The sequence below is a fragment of the Dunckerocampus dactyliophorus genome, chromosome 10 (assembly GCF_027744805.1).
Source record: "Dunckerocampus dactyliophorus isolate RoL2022-P2 chromosome 10, RoL_Ddac_1.1, whole genome shotgun sequence".
NCBI classification, from domain to species: Eukaryota; Metazoa; Chordata; class Actinopteri; order Syngnathiformes; family Syngnathidae; genus Dunckerocampus; species Dunckerocampus dactyliophorus.
This window is the reverse complement of record NC_072828.1, coordinates 29,394,612-29,416,472: the sequence shown is the minus strand read 5'-3', so window position 1 is coordinate 29,416,472 and position 21,861 is coordinate 29,394,612. Positions and strand designations below refer to the sequence as shown.

General features: G+C 41.0%; 2 protein-coding genes across 4 annotated transcripts in view; one reads left to right on the top strand and one right to left on the bottom strand.

The window, feature by feature from the left end:
- Nucleotides 1–37: 37 nt before the first annotated feature.
- Nucleotides 38–21,861, top strand: part of psmd1 (proteasome 26S subunit, non-ATPase 1) — a 39,145-nt gene continuing 17,321 nt past the window's right edge. Inside the window, exons 1-16 of the mRNA XM_054789834.1 lie at nucleotides 38–206; nucleotides 678–721; nucleotides 810–883; nucleotides 1,152–1,321; nucleotides 1,430–1,638; nucleotides 1,729–1,872; nucleotides 1,973–2,199; nucleotides 2,329–2,389; nucleotides 2,484–2,612; nucleotides 3,834–3,922; nucleotides 5,126–5,204; nucleotides 5,325–5,498; nucleotides 5,598–5,709; nucleotides 6,695–6,891; nucleotides 7,227–7,322; nucleotides 7,587–7,651. Of these exons, the coding sequence (XP_054645809.1) occupies nucleotides 191–206; nucleotides 678–721; nucleotides 810–883; nucleotides 1,152–1,321; nucleotides 1,430–1,638; nucleotides 1,729–1,872; nucleotides 1,973–2,199; nucleotides 2,329–2,389; nucleotides 2,484–2,612; nucleotides 3,834–3,922; nucleotides 5,126–5,204; nucleotides 5,325–5,498; nucleotides 5,598–5,709; nucleotides 6,695–6,891; nucleotides 7,227–7,322; nucleotides 7,587–7,651 (1,886 nt within the window). The 5' untranslated portion in view covers nucleotides 38–190. The remainder of the gene's footprint in view (nucleotides 207–677; nucleotides 722–809; nucleotides 884–1,151; nucleotides 1,322–1,429; nucleotides 1,639–1,728; nucleotides 1,873–1,972; nucleotides 2,200–2,328; nucleotides 2,390–2,483; nucleotides 2,613–3,833; nucleotides 3,923–5,125; nucleotides 5,205–5,324; nucleotides 5,499–5,597; nucleotides 5,710–6,694; nucleotides 6,892–7,226; nucleotides 7,323–7,586; nucleotides 7,652–21,861) is intronic.
- On the bottom strand, nucleotides 8,744–17,476 carry htr2b (5-hydroxytryptamine (serotonin) receptor 2B, G protein-coupled). 3 transcript variants are annotated; one of them, XM_054789837.1, is made up of 5 exons: nucleotides 17,142–17,476; nucleotides 16,444–16,507; nucleotides 15,328–15,931; nucleotides 13,418–13,618; nucleotides 8,744–12,293 (listed from the first exon to the last, which is right to left on the bottom strand). In XM_054789837.1, exons 3-5 carry the CDS (start codon nucleotides 15,584–15,586, stop codon nucleotides 11,332–11,334), a joined length of 1,422 nt encoding a protein of 473 aa, XP_054645812.1. In that variant the 5' UTR covers nucleotides 15,587–15,931; nucleotides 16,444–16,507; nucleotides 17,142–17,476; the 3' UTR covers nucleotides 8,744–11,331. The 3 variants fall into 3 exon arrangements, with proteins under 3 accessions (XP_054645812.1, XP_054645811.1, XP_054645813.1); XM_054789836.1 differs by lacking the exon at nucleotides 16,444–16,507; XM_054789838.1 differs by lacking the exon at nucleotides 16,444–16,507 and having other exon boundaries at nucleotides 17,146–17,476.

Genomic DNA, 21,861 nt, shown 5'->3' with positions numbered 1-21,861 from the left:
CAGCAATATGGGAGGTCCTAGTGCCTGGGACCTCCGGCTTTGTCAAATAGAAGTTAGCATCCGCTACGTCAGGATTTCGCTGTTGTGCATCACCAGATAAATCTTTTACTTAACAAAATTACAGAAATTCTTACATAATTGCGTCGTAGAGTATTTAACTCTGACTAGAGGAGGTAATACTACGCCAACCATGATAACATCGGCGGGTAAGTCGTTAGAAACAACATTATTGTGCTAGCCGCAAGTTTAGCTAGCTGCCATTGATTAAGCTGAGTCACACAGACTACTGGCTGCTGTCTGTTAGCATTTAACCTGAAATGGGTCTTCTAAAAGCTTATCTTTCTGAATAATTCGCACAATTATATTCCAGGAACGCAATAGTATTTGCGTCAAGGTGCATAGACGTGTAGAGGCAAATATTTGTATCGCTGCAGTACGGATTTGGTCAAGTTTGTTATTGTAAAACAAGTCTGTGCAGTTCTACCTAAAATCTGGCAATATCTTTTAATAATGGGAAACATTTGATGATACAGTTCTTGTGTTAGTACTCAGAGTTAAATTGAAATTTAAAAAATTAAAATGAATGAGCTTAACACTATTGACTACCCCTACCGTTGTGTTGTTATGCTTAAATATTACACCAAGCCACATATTGACACAAAACCTATCCCCCCCAGCTGGAATTATTTCCCTCCTTGATGAGGAGGAACCACAGCTCAAGGTAAGATATCGGAGTCCAGATATTCACTGGTGCCTTTAAAAAGTCCTGTCAACAATATATGCATTAAAAATGTGAATTTTATTTCCAGGTGTTTGCACTGCAGAAGCTGGACTACCTTGTCAATGACTTCTGGGCTGAAATTTCAGGATCTGTTGACAAAATGTAAGTAGCACTGCAATGTACGGTGGCCGAGAAGTGCAAATCCGGAAAAGGAATGTGCCGCCAACTTGGAGCTGATTGGTCCAAACGTTACCACTTCCTATACGTCTGGGATTTGGTACATTCCTCTTCCGAGTGGTGTAATTTGTTTTGCTTTTTGTTAATGTGTTTTGCACTTATTGGCCACTGTAGTAATGTCTGCAAACCTTTTCATAAACGTATTTCTTTCGCCACTTCATGTGTTTGCTGTGTGACTTTTTATGGCCTGTAGCGAGGTCTTATATGAAGACGAGACGTTCCGGAACAGAGAATTTGCTGCTCTGGTGGCCTCTAAGGTTTTTTATCATCTTGGCGCCTTTGAGGAATCGCTGAACTACGCACTTGGTGCTGGAGATCTCTTCAATGTCACAGATGACTCTGAATATGTGGAAACCATCATTGGTGAGTGATAAGAGACACTATATTTCTCTTGCAATAAATGTGCGATGGCAGATTTCATAGGTACAGTGTACCCGCCAGGTCTTGATCCACTTTTGTGTGTCTTGCCAGCCAAATGCATTGATCATTACACCAAGTTGCGTGTGGAGAACGCTGAGCTGCCAGAGGATGAGGAGAGGAAAAGTATCGACCCTCGCCTCGAGGGTATTGTCAACAAAATGTTTCTGCGGTGCCTAAACGATCACAAGTACAAGCAGGCCATCGGCATTGCCTTGGAAACTCGTCGCCTAGACATGTTTGAGAAGACTATCTTAGAATCGGTACCACTTCTCGTCATCCTTGAGTAGTTGCTTGAATGTTATTGTGTTTAAGTTACACTTTGGTGTCCCCCCTGCTTTCCTCTTATGCAGAACGACGTCAGTGGCCTTCTTGCCTACAGTCTGAAGGTGTGCATGTCCCTCATGCAGAACAAGAAGTTCCGAAATGAGGTCTTGCGGGTTCTGGTCAAGCTCTACATGAACCTGGAGAAGCCTGATTTCATCAATGTCTGTCAGGTAGCCAACAAATTGTCTCAGCAGATCATTGGACAGACCTTTTTTTGGGCTTTTGAAGGCAGTTGTAGATCACCTTTGTTTTCTTTCCTCCCTTCTCTAGTGCCTGATATTCTTGGATGATCCTCAAGCTGTTAGTGACATCTTAGAAAAGCTGGTGAAGGAGGACAACCTACTGATGGCCTACCAGATCTGCTTTGACTTGTATGAGAGTGCCAGCCAGCAGTTCCTCTCCTCTGTCATCCAGAACCTGAGAACTGTAGGAACACCTATCCCAGCAGTTCCTGGATCCACAAATACTGGCACGGTGTCCAGTCCAGACAAGGAAAGGTGAGCATTGCAAAAGAACAGTGGTGTACCCTTGATTGCATACGTTTGATTGTTGCCGCTCTCTAGGCAAGTGGGATGAACTCTGCATACAGTCCCTTTTTTAACAAAGAAATGTTTTGTGTTTCTCAGTGACGCGATGGAGACGGACGACAAGGCTGGCAGCTCCCCTGCAGGAAAACAAGCAGAGACGGTAAACGCTTCTGCAAGCCTCTCATGCGCTCCTCTGGAGAAAAACTAGCATTTTGGTCATGAAAGCTTCATTTGGCTTCTCTTTGCATTCCCAGAAAGAAGAGCCCAAAGACCAGAACGCCAAGATGATCAAAATCCTCAGTGGGGAGATGGCCATCGAGCTGCACTTGCAGTTCCTAATTCGAAACAACAACACTGATCTGATGATCCTCAAAAACACAAAGGTATGTAGTCTCAGTGATGATGGATCTCAAAGTTCAAATGGATATTTTTAAATGCTTATTTTTTTTTTTTATAAAAAAAAAAAACACGCACACACAACAGCGTTTTAACTAGAGATGCTCTGATCTGGGTTTCATGCTGCCGACTCAATAGATAGATACAGATACAGATCACACGGATTAATGATTCAATTTATTTATGGTGACTGCTATTGGCCAGGTGTGCTGTATAAAGGGGACAGTCAGGACTATTCCAAGTGAGAGAGCAGTCTGCTAACCCAGTGTCTCCCACCCCTGAGAAAGGCTGATCATCTTGTTCGATGAATTAGATTATTTTTTGGGTTATATGCTGTCGATACTGTCATGCACATAAGGGTGAGTGTTGTCCACCTGGCTGCGTTAGCCGCTGTTTGACAGGCTCACAACGTGAGCCTCGAAAACTCGCCATACTTCGTCACGTGTTTGTTCTTCAAATTCTGTATTAAATGACAGCTCTTTAGCATGCTACCCCTGCAAGATGGTTTTCATGGCAATTGTGAGCAAGTTAGTTCCACACGGCAGACATGATTGTGTTTGTTTTGGCACGCCTGTGCTCTGAAGGAAAGTGGGAGGAGGATGCTGCCCAAAACGTTAGTTAGGTTAACTTAAGATGCTCCACTCCACGCAGGGATTGCTGTGGGCAGCAACAGTACGAGCCACAGGTGATCAGCTTTTGTGATTGCCGTTGAAAGGCATTTATCGGCATATGCCGATCACATGATTTTTCACGGAAATCATCCGATACTGATGGGTGGCTGATCGATTGGAGCATCCCTAGTTTTAGCACAATCTCTGTCCACATGAAAACACATTCAGTGACTGTTTAGTGCTCTTTAGCCATGCAGAATCCCGAAAAAGCAACTGTGTTGTGTTGCACATGCTAATGCCCCTGTTGTTCAATACAGGGAGGCAAGTTTCACATTCTTAATACGTTTAAAATCAGCACTTGTACAGATTTTTTATTTAAAACATGTCAGAAAAGTACCATTTTATTTAAAAATAAAACTATTATCTCAGAACTTGTGTTGCAGAATGCTCAGTTTTCACTACCTTGAAGTAATTTTGCATGTGGAGAAAAAGCCGAAATGCATTTGTGAGAAAAAAGACACGCATACGTGGTCTAACTTTAAGAAAAACTTAATGTGTTTTGTCAGCTTGTTGTATGTAAATCTGCTCTCATTGCAGGATGCAGTCCGAAATTCAGTGTGTCACACGGCCACAGTCATAGCCAACTCTTTCATGCACACAGGCACCACAAGTGACCAGTTCCTTAGGTAAGCACTTTATACATACAGTAATGCCTCGTTCATTGCCTTTAATTGCTTCCAGGCCTGGCTGTAATAAGTGAATTTCCTCAAAGTAGGACTTTTTATTTACAAATTGAATATTTTCGTATTTAGAGCATAGACAACCTGATTACAGCCTTCTAAATACGGTTTGTAACATTATTAGAGCCCTCTGGACATGAAATAACAGCCCTATAGTCACCTTTACACTCCTATCACCCAATATAGTAGACATAATTAGAGAAATTAGACTCACACAAATTGGCATTGGGGGTCACATTATCACCGAGTACTTCCTATGGTGGCTATTGGTGGCTATTGTCTCATCAATGTAACATTACTGACACTTGCTGACCAGTGTAGAACACTACATATCATTACAGCACAAACACACACACACACACACCCATAGCCTGGGGCTTGTTTCATTTGATACGCTTACTACATACATGCTTATATAGTAATAATACTTACATACTTGTATTGTATTGTATTGTATTGTATAGTACTTTATTAATCCCACAGCAGGGAAATTCACTTGTTACAGCAGCAAGCAAGATACGCAAGTAAAGAAAACATAGTGACGCATGGTTCAAGTGGTGCAGGTGTTGTAGAGCCTGACAGCAGTCGGTATGAAGGACCTGCGGAACCTCTCCTTATTACACCGTGGGTGTAACAGTCTGCTGCTGAAGGAGCTGCTAAGGGAACCCACAGTGTCATGTAGGGGGTGAGAGGTGTTGTCCATGATGGATGTCAGCTTAGCCAACATCCTTCTCTCCCCCACTTCCTCCACGGAGTCCAGAGGACCGTCCAGGACAGGACTATAATTCAACCCCCAAAACACACACACACACACACACACACAGTTCTTACACATAACCACTAATCTGTGAAACTACTGCAAGTTGTTCGATGATGATGCTACCGAGAAACACGTACCAAGGCCTTTGACTTTGTATGCGTGAGTACAGTGCGTCTTATCAACGCCTTACTGCTGTATTCAGTTCATTTAGCCATTTCTATGCTTAAATCTATGCTTTGACTAATGGGCCGTAGTCAGCGGCAAAACAGCAATAATTTTTAAATGAATGTATTTAGAAAAACTTGTGAGTGTGTAGCTGTGAACGTCGAAGCACGAAGCATCAGAGCCTATTGGAGCTACTAATTTGTTTTGTTGTTTTTGTTTTACAGAGAGAACCTTGAATGGCTTGCGAGAGCCACCAATTGGGCAAAATTTACAGCGACAGCAAGTCTTGGTGTCATTCACAAGGTCTGTCACAGCAGCACTAGGTTTTTATTATAAAATACATCCTCCATAAAGGCTTAAAAAATGACACATTACAAGCTAACATGCTGTTTATTAAATTGTTTGTCTTATTTTTTTACCAAGGGTCACGAAAAAGAGGCACTTCAGTTAATGGCCACGTACCTACCAAAGGACACGTCCCCTGGCTCTGCCTACCAGGAGGGTGGAGGTCTGTATGCTCTTGGCCTCATCCATGCCAATCATGGCGGAGACATCATTGACTACCTGCTCAGTCAGCTGAAAAGTGCCAGCAATGATGTAAGTCGGCCACGAATGCATGTTAACAGTTTGTGTTTGAAGTGATGATGATATTGTGCTGCATAGCTAATGGTGTGCTTCCAACTCCTCCTTTACCAGATTGTTCGTCATGGGGGGGCTCTTGGTCTGGGCCTAGCCGCATTGGGAACTGCTCGACAGGATGTGTACGACCTCCTCAAGTCTAATCTCTACCAGGATGATGCTGTCACTGGTGTGTAGACCCAAGACAGGTTCTAATGTTATGGAAAAAAAGTAACGTAGGGCCCTATGATTTCCTTGTTAACAGAATCGTGGAATTGGCAGATAAAAACAGAATTTACTGTGAAACGCGTAATCTCGCAGAAATGCAAAATGTGAATGATATGCTGTCATCATGAGGAGAAGGAACATTCGTGTGGGGAAGTATTTCCCTGGCGGATCACTCAGTTGTGGCGGAATGTCATCACAAACACTAAACCGCCCCCTCCCGAACTAAACGTTTCGAAATGGCGACGAAAGTTGGAGGAAACTCCTCTAACAGAGCGTGAATGGAAGCCAGCGTAGGTTAGCTTACTTTAGCAGAGCGTGCGTGTGAGACTGACTCAGACTAGCTTTAATGTAAGGAGAGTTTTACATTGCCCACTGTCATCCTGCAGGTTCTGACTGGAAAAAAGATTAGAGGCACATTTATTCTTGCACCCAGCTCGTCTTTACTGTCAACTGACATTCTCAACACACACATAACACACTTCCGACCTTCAAAATAAGAGCGCTGTTTGCCACATCTTGTCTAATTGTGTAATTTAAGGGTGTAAAAAAATACCTTACATTAATAATGCAATTGGAATTGCATCGGTGACTACATCTTACGTAATCACAAGCACGGGCATTACAGTTTGTTGGAAGATTTTGTAGCAATGTGTGCAGAGGCTGACATCCCAATAGAAAAGTTAGCCAGGCTAGATCTGTTTCTCAATTACTGGGCTAAATTGTCCAAGGATGTATTGCACCAATAAATGTAAGGACTTTTGTATTTAATGAATGGACATTTGATTTACTAACCCAACAAACATGCACTCTATGCTGGTGAAGTAAGTGCAAAATGTGAAAAACTGAATTCTAAAAATATTAGAGCAGAAAAAAAATTGACTTTGGGGGGAAAAAGATAAAACTGATTTCATGGGGCCCTACAAGAGTATCCTGTTGTGCCCTTTCAGGTGAGGCTGCCGGCCTGGCCCTGGGTCTGGTCATGCTGGGCTCCAAATCGGCTCAGGCCATTGAGGACATGGTGGGCTACGCACAAGAGACACAGCACGAGAAGATCTTGCGTGGGCTGGCAGTGGGAATTGCTCTGGTCATGTATGGACGCATGGAGGAGGCCGATGCCCTGATTGAGAGTCTCTGCAGAGACAAGGTAAGACTGGGCCGCGATAAACGAGGTATTACGGTATTTGAAGAGCTTATTTCCAAAAGGCGCTAAATATATACGTCCTTCCATCCATTTTCTATGCTGCTTCTCCTCATTAGGGTTGCGGGGGTATGCTGGAGCCTATTAAATATATACATATATTTTTTAAAGGTCAAGGTTTTTGCATAGATTTTGGAAATAAGCTCTTCATTTGTAGACAGTGTGTTACCAAATTACGACAGCCAAATGTGGGAAATTAGTCAAATGTTGAGTGTACGAGCTGCAAATGTGGACAAACATTCTGAGAACGACACTTTTTTTTTTTTCCTCTTGACTTTTAGGACCCCATCCTCCGGAGGTCCGGGATGTACACCGTTGGCATGGCTTACTGTGGCTCTGGGAACAACAAGGCCATCCGACGCCTGCTACATGTCGCTGTAAGTGTTTATTGGTTGGTCCACTTAAACCTTTTATGTTTGACATCATATATAGATAAATATGACTTGTAGAATTAAATGCAGTTCATTGTCAAGCTTTGCATGTATTAAAAGTTTCTCCTGTAGATGGCACTTTCTGCACATTGATGTCATTAGATGACAAAGGAACATCTCAAAGTAGCCTTAAAGGAGGCATCTACAACAGGATTATTTGCAGGGTTTAAGAGCTGCCATATTCTGAGCCCTTTCTTTGCCTTAATTAAGGTGAGTGACGTAAACGATGATGTCAGGAGGGCCGCTGTGGAGTCCATTGGTTTCATCTTGTTCCGGTAAGCACTAGACAGTACGATGTCATCTCTATTAAACTCATCCGCATGAAAGAAATTGAAACTCCTCTGCCAAGGAGCCTGCCATTTCTTGTGTGGTCCTGTTTTGTTACATTAACTTACCCAATTTTTAGACTCTTAAAGCTACTATGGTAGTCCTTGTGTAACTTCTCCCGCAGAGTTTACATACACTACCGGTCAAAAGTTTGAGAGCACTCCCAATTTTTCTGGAGGAAAAAGCTACATTTATAAGTGTTAAGATGGTCTGTCTCTCTTCCATTGTTAATTCAAATTTTTGTAGCAACAAAGGACTTTCTCCAGTACAATGCTGTTCAACTGATGTTCATGAGGGTATAGTTCCACAGTGTGTTCTGAACACTGTTTTTATGCAGACAGAGGAGGTAGTATTTGTAGAATAGAATTTGGAGCACCTGGAGGAGTTCGTTTCACCAACTGCCAAGGCTTGCTCAACCTCCATTGCTGCAGAACAGCTTTAAATTGTTGACACATTCTGTGGTCCCTGAAACAGGCCTTGTTGTATCATTCTGAAATACACATTAGTTTTCAGTTTTGGGTAACTTTACCTTTTTTTTTTTGTCAAGCTCTGGCACTTCACCACTTTGTACCATTTCAAGCTATTCACTGAACTTGAAGAAATTGAATTTAAATAAATAACTGGAAAAATTGGGGTGTTTGAAAACCTTTGACCGGTAGTATGTACTGCAATTTTGCTCCTATATTTTCATTCTTTGGTAAGTATAGCTATTTAATGTTATGTAGTTTAAAAAATGATATGTGAACAAATGGCTGTACTTTTTAAAGTCTACAGACTAGATAATGAGTAGTCAGTTTGGCCTCTGAATGGAAACTTTCATATTTTTCTCGAAAAACCATACATAATTGTGATTGGGAATGGCCATCTCATATGTTATGTACCACAGAAAGACACCCTGTTTGTATGTTGTCAACTGTGTTTTAATTTTACTTTTAGGGTTAAATTTCACATGAAGACATTTTGAGAAATTAGACAAATTAGCCCACCTTCACACATATATCTCTCTGCTCAATGCATATGCATGTTTGTTACCTGTTAAAATGCTGTTAAAGTTACTCTGACAGTATTTTGTAGGCCTTCTCAGGCGTTGGTGTAAAAAAAACAAAAGAAAAACAACGTTTTATTTGGCAAGTATAAATTGGAGACATTAACAGTTAAAGAAAATTAATGTTTCCGAGAATAGTAGCAACACAGTGTTTTGTTCTCATTGATTTATTTCCTTTGTTATTTAGAGGTTTTTTTACACTACATGGCTGTCAGACAAACACACATCAGAAATTTCAGGCAGTACAAAATACATCATTTCCACTGTTGTGGACTGTTGTGTAGATTTGAAAAGGTAGACCTGATTGTCCTGACAAGATGCATGTTTACAGTCTAAATGAACTGCATGTTTCACAGACTTGAAACAAGTACATTATAAGTCTATAAGCCTATCCAATTTTCCCATTTGATTTGACCATTTACAACCCTGTTTTTATAGAGTGTTTCATAAGCACGGTCTTAGTTGCCTTAATGGGTAGAAGAAGTAACATTGACTTTATTTAATTATTTATTTCTTTACAGTAGGTGATTAAGCATCTTGTGCCTCCGAAATGATGGGCAATAAGAGCATCTTGTTTCGTGGTAAAGTGATGTAAACAATCAATGTGCATTGCTTCAGATAGCAAGAAGGTGTTATTTTTTTTCCAAGGAAAATACTGTACATTACAAAGTAGGGGTGTCCCAATACAACTTTTTCGCTTCTGATTCTAATGCAGTGTTCCTTCGTTTAACGCGGGGGTTAGGTTCCAAAAAATACCAGTGTTAATTGAAATCCGTGTAGTAGAAGTTGATTTTTTTTCTTCATTTTTTCATGTTTTTTCGTTCATTATATATTTTTTTGTTTACAGGATATGTTTTTTCATTTTATAATTCATGTTTTTTTGTTTACAGGATTTTAAAAAAATGCTTTTTTTGTTTAGTGTTTTTTTGTTTACAGGATATGTTTTTTTTGTTTGTTATATATGTTTTAAGGCTGTAAAACTCCTCACCACATATTTTATACACTTTTCTCAGTGAGAAAATATATATGTTGCGCATGTAGAGGGCCTTAAAAGCGCGGATCATGGGCTCTGAATCGGCGGTGTGGTGTTTCCAAAATAAGCCTGTCTCATCCGTATTAAAAAATTCTTCAAGATTATATCCCCCTTCTTCGATGATGGCTTTAAATTTGCTCATGTTTGCCTCTGCCCTGGCATCCTCAGAGGCAGCCTCTCCATGGTCTTGCTGTGGACAGTTAAAGCCTTTTTTGCATCCTTGTTAAAATGTATTGCTGCTGTCATCCTTATGTTATTTTCCTCCTCCTTTACTTATTCCGTAATGGCACCCTGCAGTTGCACCTCTGCAGGTGCCTTTGTCGGTGCAGAGCGTTGAGTCGACATTGTGCATTTTGTCGGAGAGAAAACATACAGCACTAAAGAGCCACATTGCTAGCGATCGAACAATTATGTAAATTAGGCAAGCTGAACGCATTCTGTCCTGTACGGGACACATGGCATGGAGGAGATTGACTGATGGCCTACATTCCCTTAGCCAATCGGGATGCAGAAGACAATGCGGGTTCTCGTTTCAAGAATCAGGACGCAGTACACAATGCCGTCATACGCTGTCAAAAAAATGCTACACTAAAAAATTGCACACAAAAAATCTATGTAATAGCGAGTCCACGTAAAGTGAACCGCGTTGTAGCGAGGGAACACTGTATTGCAGCCTTCAATGGTGTCCGATACTGATATTGATTCCATATCAGCACGGATCATACATACTTTTATTCGTTGTTTAGTAGCGTGGAATGTTAGAAAAGGCTTGATCAGGTGATATTACTCAGAGAATGATAGTCAGCAACAGTAGGCATGAGTCATGACTCTTTTAGTTCTTGATGCATTTGGTGTACAGTATAGTTTTATCGACAATAGGCATAATTTAGAGAAGCTCGACGTTCTCAATAAAGCCAAGGTTTTCCCTAGAGTTTTTTGAAGCTGTGTTGGTGGGCTGCATGGGAGGGCGGACTGCCACTGCTGCTACGTCTGCATTAAAAAAAAAATGTTTTTTTAGTATGACAAATAATTTTTATGACTTATTTTTTAACTAATGTGTTTAACTTTTTTCAACAACCAGCAGAACATGAACAGAGAACATTGCCAAACTGTTAACTTAATGGCAAAGTGAATCTCTATCTGGTCACACATGTGCAAGTGCCAACAGGGCAGACAGGCGATTCTGGCGCATGTTTATCAAAACAAAGCGCAGTGAAACATTTTTATGATATGTTAAATTGTTTTCACACTAATTGTGGTCAATATGTGCATAAATAATGACAAACTGCCATCACTCCTACTCCTTGCTGCTTTTATCCAAGACATATACATTTTAGATATAGTCCGATATGAGCCAATATTGTTTTTTTCCAGCTGATATCGGTCCGATATCAATATCAGATCGGGACACACCTATTACAAAGTGTAATAACACAATCCAATCAATCCATCTTATGAACTCGGCCGTGAATCATTTAGTTTTTAATGAAAAGAAAATGTTTGCAGCGAGCCATTTCCTGAAGTTTCATTTCAATTGGTGTGTTGTAGTTTCATACACGGCTCACATATTCTTCATGCTTGGCCTCGTAGTTTTCAGCCAAGTGCACTGTGTCGAGCAAGACGCCACTAGATGACTGGACAGCTGGCTGTTGGCCTCTCAGCGGGCTTTGGTAGCTCGCCGCCCCAATGCCGTTCTTCATGCCCCGCTTCATGAACAGTTTGGAGTTTTCTGCCATGGATGATTTAAATGAAATTCTTGTAAGGGTCCGATTTGCGTTTGAGGTTTTTGGATTCCTGCCTTGCCGATGCCTTGTGCAGGTCTTATAATTACAGGTAATGTAGCGTGTGAACGCCTCTCGGAACGTCTTGTTGAAGAGGGTGTAAACCAGCGGGTTGATCCCCGATGACACATAGCCCACCCAAACAAAGATCTCCATAAGCCGGGAGATGATGTTGACGTCACAGCTGGTACACAGCACAGAAGTGACGTTGGTAATGAAGAAGGGGCACCACATGACGACAAACAGGAGGAAGACTATGCCTAGCACCTTCGAGGCGCGTTGCTCGTTGCTTAGCGTCTGCATCGACTTCTTTCCCATGGTGGACATTCTGCGGACGGGCATTTCGCCACCTGGTAGAGGGCTTGTTGCACCCACATCGGGTGTTTCTTGCACCCTGGAAAGTCGTCTGTCCAGCACATTAAGCGGATCAACTTGATGCGTGGTCGCAGGATGTTCCCTTTGAAAAACTGCGGACACGGTGGTTGGGTTGCTGAAGCGCTGAATCACCTTCGACCTGAGCAAATAGACCTTTTTGCGCAAAACGTGGACAGTCAGAAGGTAGATGACCATCATTATGACCAGAGGAACAAAGAATGCTGCCATGGAGCCAAACATGATGAACTCCCGAAAGGTATCCGTTTTTAGCAAGCATGTGTGGTTGCTGTTGAACGTGATGTTGCTTTTAGGATGGTAGTTCTGGAGCCCCTTGATTGGAATAGGGATTGCTATACCTGGAAAAGAATAAGAACAATGTGTTAGTCTTATAAAATATGTTGAGAGGAAATTAAATGGGAAAATTGTTTATATACAGCTTGAGCTGCAACAATTAATCTATGTTTCGTGGTTGCATATGGTCTATTATTAGTAAAAGAAATATTCATATTTAAGCAAATTGTACATATTCATGGCCTAAGTTAAGCATAAAACTGGCTAAATGAATGAAAATACAAATATATGGCATTCAAAAGATGTGATATGAAGCGTAATACAATATCTGTTACTTGTTGTGTGCGCCTTTTAAGAAAGGGACATCAGCTGGCTAGAGTTGACTGTAAGCTGAGCGTTAGCAGTGTAGAACGTGGCCGACAGCAGCTCCCGTGTGAATGTTCACTGCATGTGTTCTCGGCTTGTTAATACAGTGATTGAAGTACATCGTGAGTCTTTCCTGAACTACAAACAGCAGCAGTAGAGTAGTATTCTATGCTGGTCTCTAGGTGTCAGTAACGTGACATTGATGAGACAATGGCCACCAGGAAGTACGCTGTCAATGCTAACATGTGAGTCTGTCTTATCTTTTTCTATTATTATGTCCACTATATTGGGTAATACAACTGTAAAGGTGACGATAGGGGTGTTATTTCATGTCTAGAGGGCTGTAGTGGTAAAACCGTATTCAAGTCATAAATAGGTTTTCTGTGCTCTACTACAAAAATATAAAATGTATTAATATTGAATCCTACTTCACAGAAATTCACTTATTGAGGTCTGGTCTGGAACTAGTTAACCGTGATAAACGAGGGATGACTAATCGTTTTTTGATGAATTAAAAAAAAAAAAAAGGAAATGTCCTGTTTTAGTTTCAGTGCCTTTTCATTCTTTTTTTGGCCTTATAACTCACCCACCCACACCATCTCCCTCCCATTCCAGTAGAAAAAGTAACTGTTTATACTGCATCTGCTTTTATTCCATCCGGCCTGTGTTTATGAGCCTATAAACCAGGTCTGTCATGGATCTTATGTCAAGAAATGTATTTCAAAAGTGCGCCAGTGTTTGAAATTTGTCACGGTAAAGATTGCCACTGAGATCAGTGGAAATGTGTGGGAAAGTGAAGGAAAATCTGAAGTGATATGCTTACAAATGGATATAAGCCACACCAGTGCTATCTTGACCATCGCCTTGGCTCTGGATTTGTACTGGCTGTGCTGTATCGGCCTCTTGATGGCAATGTAGCGATCCAGTGAGATGGCACACAGGTGCATGATGGATGCAGTTGAAAACAGCACATCTAGGAAGAGCCAAATCGGGCAGACAAAGTCTGGGAGTGGCCAACCAGAATCTATACAAAAAAAATAGGCAACGTCAATTCAGAATGACAATAATTGCACCTGCAGTGGTTGTTCTTGAGACATGCTTTGAAGGGAGGAAGATGTATGGTTGGTGTGGTCTGGTCCTGGTATACATGAGGTATGACTCCCGGGGGTGGAAAAAGAGGGTTCATAGGCTGTTGATGGAACTAAACACGCGTCATGTAAGATGTCATCGAGCAGGGGTGGCCATTACGTCAATCGCGAGCGACCGGTAGATCGCCAAGGTAGTTTGGGTAGATCGTGTAAACGTCACTTTGTAGTTGTCATATGACATCAGTCAGCTGACATTAAGCTCCCCTCCTGATTTGCGCTTGCTCCCCCGCAGCGTTTCAAGCTACACACGAAAATGCAACTTTCATCTTTATTATTCTGATTATGGATGAACTAACTCTGCGGTAAGATGTCTATATCTATAACAAAAGTTATCTGTTCACTTGTAGCGGCTAGTTACGTAGAAAAAAAAAGTGTATTGTTTACTGGCTTTGCTTCACGTCGTGAACTCTACTACAGAAATCAGTGTTTTCTACACGTTTGCTTCTTAAACTATTATTTCATGATGAAATTACAAATGTGCCCATTGGTGAAACCTTTTCAATATGTTGCCTTGACTTCGGCTGCATTGTCTTTTGCATAATCGTTTGAAATTCTTGTATATCGGTAATGTTTGATAGCAAATGCTAACTGGATGTAATACATGAACTGTGTGCCCCAATGAACTTTACATAGCTAATTTGACTGACATATTACTAGTACTCAGGTTATGTACACAACTATTTAGGAGTTATGTGTAATTATCTTTATTTCCACATTGAAGTGAATTATGATAGCAACTACTTTGATTACCTGTCAACTTTGAAAATGTGAATGTGAAATACTAATCATTCCTATTTACAATAGAATTTCAGAGTTTGCTGGTTACATTTTGTATATGTTATATGTTTTATAGAAAAAGGTAGATCATTTTGACTTGTACTTGCATGCTGAGAAAGTGCAGGCACTCCTGATATACATGTATATTGTACATTATATTGTACAAATATCTACTCATCTACTCACAAAAATAAATATAGTAAATATATTCAATATGTGTTTCTGTATTTATAGTAGTAGGTAGCTCTTTGGGACTTGGTCATTTTAAAAGTAGCTCGCAGGCTAAAAAAGTGTGAGCACCCCTGTCCTAGAGACTTACAGTAGTGTTTATTTTCATTTCCAGGTATTCAATTGGCACATAAACATTTATTCCATCATCTTTTGGCTTTGCCAAAGACAGCTGGATTATTATTAAGATGCTTTTGTTTTTTTTTCCCGGATTAACCTTATTCCCGTGCATATATTGTACTTTTTCTGTTCTCAAATATATCCCACCTAAGTAAAGTTTCTTAAGTTACATTTATTTGTACACTGCTACTGTGACTTCCTAATCTGAGAGCATTTTTTAGCAACACCTTAAATATAACACAATTGTAAAGTAAAGGAGATAGTAGTTAAGCATTTACTGTGTGTCGCATACTGTAGTTGCATTGAAGGTTCAAATAACAACCAAAGCACTTCCATTTATTCATGGCACACTAATCAGACCAATATGATTGTCAGACCAATCAGTATGTTCAGTACTGTTCAGTACTATTCAGGCTTTCATCTGAGGGCATGCACCCCCTCGCCCCCATGTTTAACTTACTGTAGAGAACAGTGACCAGAGCGATGGGCATGACCAGGAGTCCCACCAGTAAATCAGCCACAGCAAGTGACATCAGGAAATAGTTGGTGGCGTTCTGCAATTTTCTCTCAAGTGACACAGCAAGGATGACGAGGATGTTTCCTCCAATGGTTGGAATGATGACCATGACTATAAGCAGGGCAGCCCACTTTAGCTGAACCCCAGGGGCTTCTGATAGCGAACTGCCAGCCCCCGGTGGAGCCACAACTGACTGGGACATAGTGCTGCAGAGGTTCCAGGAGGCCTTATTGTGGGTCCGGGCTCTGATCCTTGTGGTTTTGCAGACTTGGTCAGCATTGTCACTGGTAGCCACAGATAAGAGAAGAAGGTAGGGACTGAAGCTCAGGGGCAGCGCACCGAATGCCACATTCCCTTGTGCAATATATTGTCACAAAGAAAACCTGACAATCTCTGTGTGAGCTGCCACTTGTGTGCACAACAATGTGGGAAAAGCAGGTGAAGGCTTCCAAATTCCAGTGTTGTTAATCCATACACGTGAAGTATTTCCCCTGGGAGTTAAGGGCAGGAATCATTTTCCTCCACCGTTAATATCCACTCTTTCCACCTGAGGGCAAACATGTCTGTCAGAGGAACAGTACTTATTGTTATTTGTCAAAATAATGCGCTTATTTTATGGTCTCTTTCATTAAATTTTTAACTCATTAGCTAAGTTTGGTAAAATTGCTTCTTTTATTACAGTGGAAGCTTTGTTAGCGTGTTTTTTTTTGTTAACAGTGAAAATCTACGCCAAAATGATGTCTTTGTTTGCATACAATACAGTTTATTATGCATTATTAATACACTGCGTGAGCACTGCATTGTTCTTAATGTATTTTTATTTCAATACGTCCCTGTTAGCAGCTTGATAATACATGGAAACGGGACACTGAGGTATATGATGTCATCAGCGGTTGACTCTAGTTCTTAGCTAACTAACACAGTTACACCGCAAGTCTCAAAACCGTTTTTACAGTTTTACATGCATAAAGCAATTCTGAATGCACAGAAATGAGGGGAATGTTGACAAAGTCACGGACACCACTTTCGTCATTTGTTGAATTCAATAGTGTTTCTCACCTTCTTTATCAAAATGCTGACTCTTGCAACTTTTTTTGGCTCCGTTTTGGCTTATTTTGCAGCCCTGATAAATTAGAAAAGCAGAGACTTGAGGTGAGAAACACTATTGAGTTCCAGAAATAACTCATGACAACACAAAGGGGGTGTCCGTCTGTGTTGATCTTGCTGCCATATGGCGTCTTTGTAAACAATCACATCTTCAGTTACGGTAAAAGTAACCTTACTGCAAATGTTCATTTATCCCATGTATTTATATGCATTTAGAATTGTTTTATTCATGTAAAACTATAATTGTGCAACTATTAAATACGTGTTTTGTGTTAACATGTTTGACTTTATGGAACGGATTAATTGGATTTACATGATTTCTTATGGGAAGATTTGATTGTGTTCGAGTAAGTTAAAGTCGGACCTTCTGGAAAGGATTGACACTAACAAAGGTTCCACTGTAATTTTTTTTTTGTACTTAAATTTGTTTGAATCAGTAAATACACAAAATACATAAACCTTCTTGTCTAGTCTTAGTCTTAGTCTTTAACCTTTCAACCCATTACATTACATCCAAGCTCAGGTTAAATAAAGTGAACAAATGATTCCAAAATGAAGGCAACAATATGCCAATTTTCAAAGAAACAACATCCATTAACACACTGAATAGATTACACAAAAATGCACTTTGAGTTCAAAAGGTTTCTTACCTACTTGTGAATATACCCCCCAAAAAACTTGCTCTTATATCCTTCCAAAAAGAGTTTGTGTTCACCCAAATGACAGAAAAGAGCAGCCTAACAGTCCAGCGTTATATTTGTACCCCTCCCAAAAGAGAACATGAGACAATTCTCTCCATGTCCATGATGGGAGATTTGTTTTGCTTCCAAAACGTCTGGCTATGCATCACCTCCCATGATGACGGCTTTAGAACTTTCAGATGTTGTGGCTTTTGCCGTCCTCGCTTCCCGCTCGAGTCGCTAAAGAGCTTGCTATCTCTCTCTTTTTCTCCCCCGCCTGCCTCCTTTCCTTCTGTCTTAGAGAGTCCCACTCTGTGCACAACGTATGAATGTCTGTGTTAGCCGCCTGCCAGTGGTTCGGGAGGGGGGTTGGAGGGGTCCATTTTTTTAGTGTGTGGGCTATCAAGGTGTAATGTTGGTGCAATGTAAATACAGATATATTTTTTTTACTGTAGATGACATTTTTGTCTAAAATGATGTGTAATTTGTTTTGCACAAACCATTTTATCTGAATATTTCAAAGTACGTTTGTTCAATTGATTTTAAAAGCAGGTGCGAGTTTGTTCAGTTGATTTTAAAAGCAGGTGCGAGGCATTAAAAGACATACGTTAACATTCCTTGCCGTTTACAGTAACCAGATGATGAATGATTCTTTTTCCACATACAAAAATGTGACAAATGTTGCCAGTAATCCTGTGCCTTCTGTGCCTCCTTGTAAAGTGTTGTCTACACTCCATAAGCTTTAGCAAAAATATTTTTCCGATACGTCAAGGTTGCCAGTATGTATTAGACATGGTACATTTTACAGGCTTTGCCGTATATTAAGGCTGGGCGATATATCGATATTTTAAAAATATCAGCATTTCTTTTAAGCACAAAATCAAAAAACAAACATATTGTTCATATTGGTATAGGGTGGATTTGCGCTGTTCTTTTGTGTCTTGACACAAAGGACTGTCTCACTCATCACTCAGCATTTTGTACATTTGGATCTTAATGAGGTTTTATGTAGAGCCACAATATGCAAAAGCAAAAAGGGGGAGTGAGACAAAAAGCATTTTAAAATTTTTTTTTGTGTTTAAAACAACAATTAAGCTGAAATAGACTGTTTATCAGCTGATCAAAAAATTTAAGACCACAGGCTACCTGTATAAAAGCCAAACTCTGCTCAAAATTTTCATTTTCTACCAGGCATTCACACTGGCACTCTCACTTTCTCTTTTTGAATGTGGTCGGATTGTTGAGCTGCAATAAGCAAGGCCTCGCGCAGCGTGCCATTGCTGCTAAGGATGGGCACAGTAAGACAGTCATTCTAAGTTTTTTGAACGATCCTGAGCATTATGGAACAAAAAAGTGAAGTGGTAGACCCAAAAAAATCACACCTCCGCTGACCCGAAGGACCCAGTTGGCTGTCCATCAAGACATAGGGCGGTCTTCCACCCAGATTAAGGTCTTTACTGGTGCCGACTGCAGTGCAATAACCATCAGACGGCATCTGCGGGGAAAGGGTTTAAAAAAGCAAAAAACGAATTCAAAGACCTCGTCTCCTTCAACGCCACAAACTGCCCATTTAGACTTTGCCAGGGAGCGCCAACCATGGGACATTGAAAGGTGGAACCAAAGTTTTATTCTCTGATGAGGAAAAAATGTAACCTTGACAGTCCAGATGGCTTCCAACGTTACTGCCATGACAAGGAGATCCCACCTGAGATGTTTTCCACCCGGCACAGTGGAGGGGGGTCCACCATGATCTGGGGTGCTTTTTAATTAAGTGGAACACCGGTGCTTCAGGTTATGCAGGGTCGTCAAACGGCGCCTGCTTACGTGCAGATGTTGCAGCGGGCATCCCTCATGACTGAGGGCCCTCATCTGCGAGGTAACAGCTGGGTTTTTCAACAGGAAAACGCTGCAGTTCACAATGCTCGCTTGACCAAGGACTTCTTCAGGGAGAATAACATCACTCTTTTCGACCATCCTGCATATTCCCCTGATTTAAATCCCATAGAGAACATTTGGGGATGGATGGCAAGGGAAGTTTATAAAAATGACCATCAGTTCCAGACAGTTCGTGAAGCCATCTTCACCGCTTGGAGCAATGTTCCCACTGGCCTCCTGGAAACACTCGCATCAAGCATGCCCAAATGAATTTTTGAAGTGATTAACAAGAACGGTGGAGCTACTCTTTACTGAGTCCTACTGAGAACATTTTTTGTTCTGGTTTGGAGAGTTTTTTGGGGGGGTTTTTGAGCGATGCTCTTAAACTTTTGATCAGCTGATAAACAGCCCATTTCATTTTAATTGTTTTCAATAAATTACTTTTTCAAAGTGCTTTTTGTCTCACTCCCCCTTCGGATATGACTTTTGGTCCATATCGCTCAGCCCTCCCATATATTAGCGTGTTTAGTACAACTCTGTCCAGGTATGTTCAGCTTCCATTGATGATGATCTAGATGATTGTTTGAAAAAGTCAGGAAGCTTGCGAAAAGATCTTATCTCTTAGGTGTTGCCACAAATACGTCTGCTAATCTGTTTAGTGCAGCTGATTTCCTGCCACTTTCATGTACTGCATATGTTGCCTCCAAGGGTCTGGGATATGTATCAGCTTTTGACACTTGGAATAATTTGAGGCATGCACACCATGATTTAGCACCAATTAACCAGTGATGATACTGTACACTCAGAGGACAGCACAGTTGGTATTGGAGGGCGTCATCTGACCACCAAAATAGAATACTTTATCCCTGTAGATGAAATTGAAAGGCCATCTATATCTGACAATGTTTGTCATGTCAATCTGCATATATGCCGATCCCTTATGTCCAAACCACTGGTTAGCATGCACAAAGCCCCTTATGTTAATGCAATACCCATGGCTTTTTAAGTATAACCTTGTAGGCTTCATTGCAACGTTGTATTGGAGCTTCAAATGCAAGCTGTTATCTCATTTCCTTGGGGATCAATCAAGTTTCCACCTAACCCATCTTCAGTTTCTTTGGTTGTTTTATAGTAGTGCTTCTCAACTGATTTGGCTGCGGGGCCCACCATCACCCCTCAGTGGCAAGTTGTGGCTCACATTGCGGAACTTTTTCAAGTCAAATTTTTCAGAAATATTACATTTAAAGTAGGGCTGTCAAAAATAGCACGTTAAGGGGGCTAACTAACTAACGCTAACAAAATAACGTGTTTTTTTTTTTGTTTTTTTTTTGCGTGATTAACGCAAGCGTACCATGTACAGCCACCCCTCTGTTATGACGACAGGCACAATAGCATGGTGGTGACCCAAAAGGACAACCTCGGAGGCTGACTTTCTTTTCTAACTTTATTCTGACCTCAGCGCAATTCCAATATCATATATGTATCGTCAGCTCACAAACATGTCTCTAGTCCTCCTCGGAACGGCGCTTCCGCATTGTCACGAGACCACAGCAAGGCGCATTCAGGGGCACTCTGAACATCACAACGTCTTTTATGTGTGTGCATGTGCTCTAAATAAACAGAAAAATGCACATGGCCTAGTGGTTAGCGTGTTGGCCACACAGTCAGTAATGCTGGGGGCAATAATCGATTCTTAGATGCATCGCGATGTGGACATTGACGATTATTAATCAATTAAAAAATGTCAATCGATGCTGAGTGATCAAAAAGACGGAAAGCGGAAGTGCTGGCCGGACAGTTTATGGTGGTACACCTAAGTGTAAGACGCTACCAGAATGGCTTAGTGTAAACTCCGACCTGAATCCGCTGGATTTGAAGTGAGCGTCTGGAAGCACTTTGGCTTTCACGTAGTTGAAGGTAAAAATGAGCTGGACAAGAGCCAGAACATATGCAAGCTTTGTCATACAAGCTTAAAATATTTTGGGAGCATGACAAATATGAGAAACCAAATAGCACGTTTCCACCCGAACCAGGAGGGAAAAACAGCCAGCTGAAGTTGCTGCCAACCAGAGAATCATCGAGTTTATGTTGGTTACTCAGAATATGCTGAAGTTTATTAATTTTATACACGCTCCTACTGGTGCACTTTACTTTTCCTGCTGGTTCTGTGCAATGGGAAATACGTTGGTGGATGTAACCTTCCAATTATTAAAAGATAATTGAAGTAAATTCATCTGTTTCATGTTTATTTTAGTTGTGGATCATTCCAAATATGCTTTGTTTTAGTAGTTCACAGTGAGTACAAAGAAATTATGTATAGAAAAGAATAAATAATCACAAAAAAAGATGCATCGATAATCGTTTTATCATCGCATCACAGGCCTCTGAATCGTAATGGCATCGAATCGTGAGGTGGCCAGAGATTCCCACCCCTAAAAGTCAGGAGATCGTGAAGATGTGGGTTCGAATCTCTGTTGTGCATTTCTGTGTGGAGTTTGCATGTTCTCCCTGTGCGTGCGTGGGTTTTCTCCAGGTACTCTGGTTTCCTCCCACATTCCAAAAACATGCATGTTAGGTTAATTGACGACTCTAAATTGTCCATAAGTGTAAATGTGAAAGTGAATAGTTGTTTGTCTATATGTGCCCTGTGATTCACTGGCGACCAGTCCAGGGTGTACCCCACCTCTCGCCCCAAAGTCAGCTGGGATAGGCTCCAGCATACCCGCGATAAGCGGCATAGAAGATGGATGGATGGATGGACAAAGAAAAACATTTATTTGGGTATTATCACTCGCTAGTGTAACTGTGGAAGTAC

Excerpts from the sequence above, each read along its gene's own strand:
- htr2b (XM_054789837.1), bottom strand. The coding sequence starts at position 15,586 with ATGTCCCAGTCAGTTGTGGCTCCACCGGGGGCTGGCAGTTCGCTATCA. Across the intron at positions 13,619-15,327 it reads TCTGGTCACTGTTCTCTACA|ATTCTGGTTGGCCACTCCCA; the intron begins GTAAGTTAAACA and ends TTTTTTGTATAG. Across the intron at positions 12,294-13,417 it reads GGTGTGGCTTATATCCATTT|GTATAGCAATCCCTATTCCA; the intron begins GTAAGCATATCA and ends ATTCTTTTCCAG.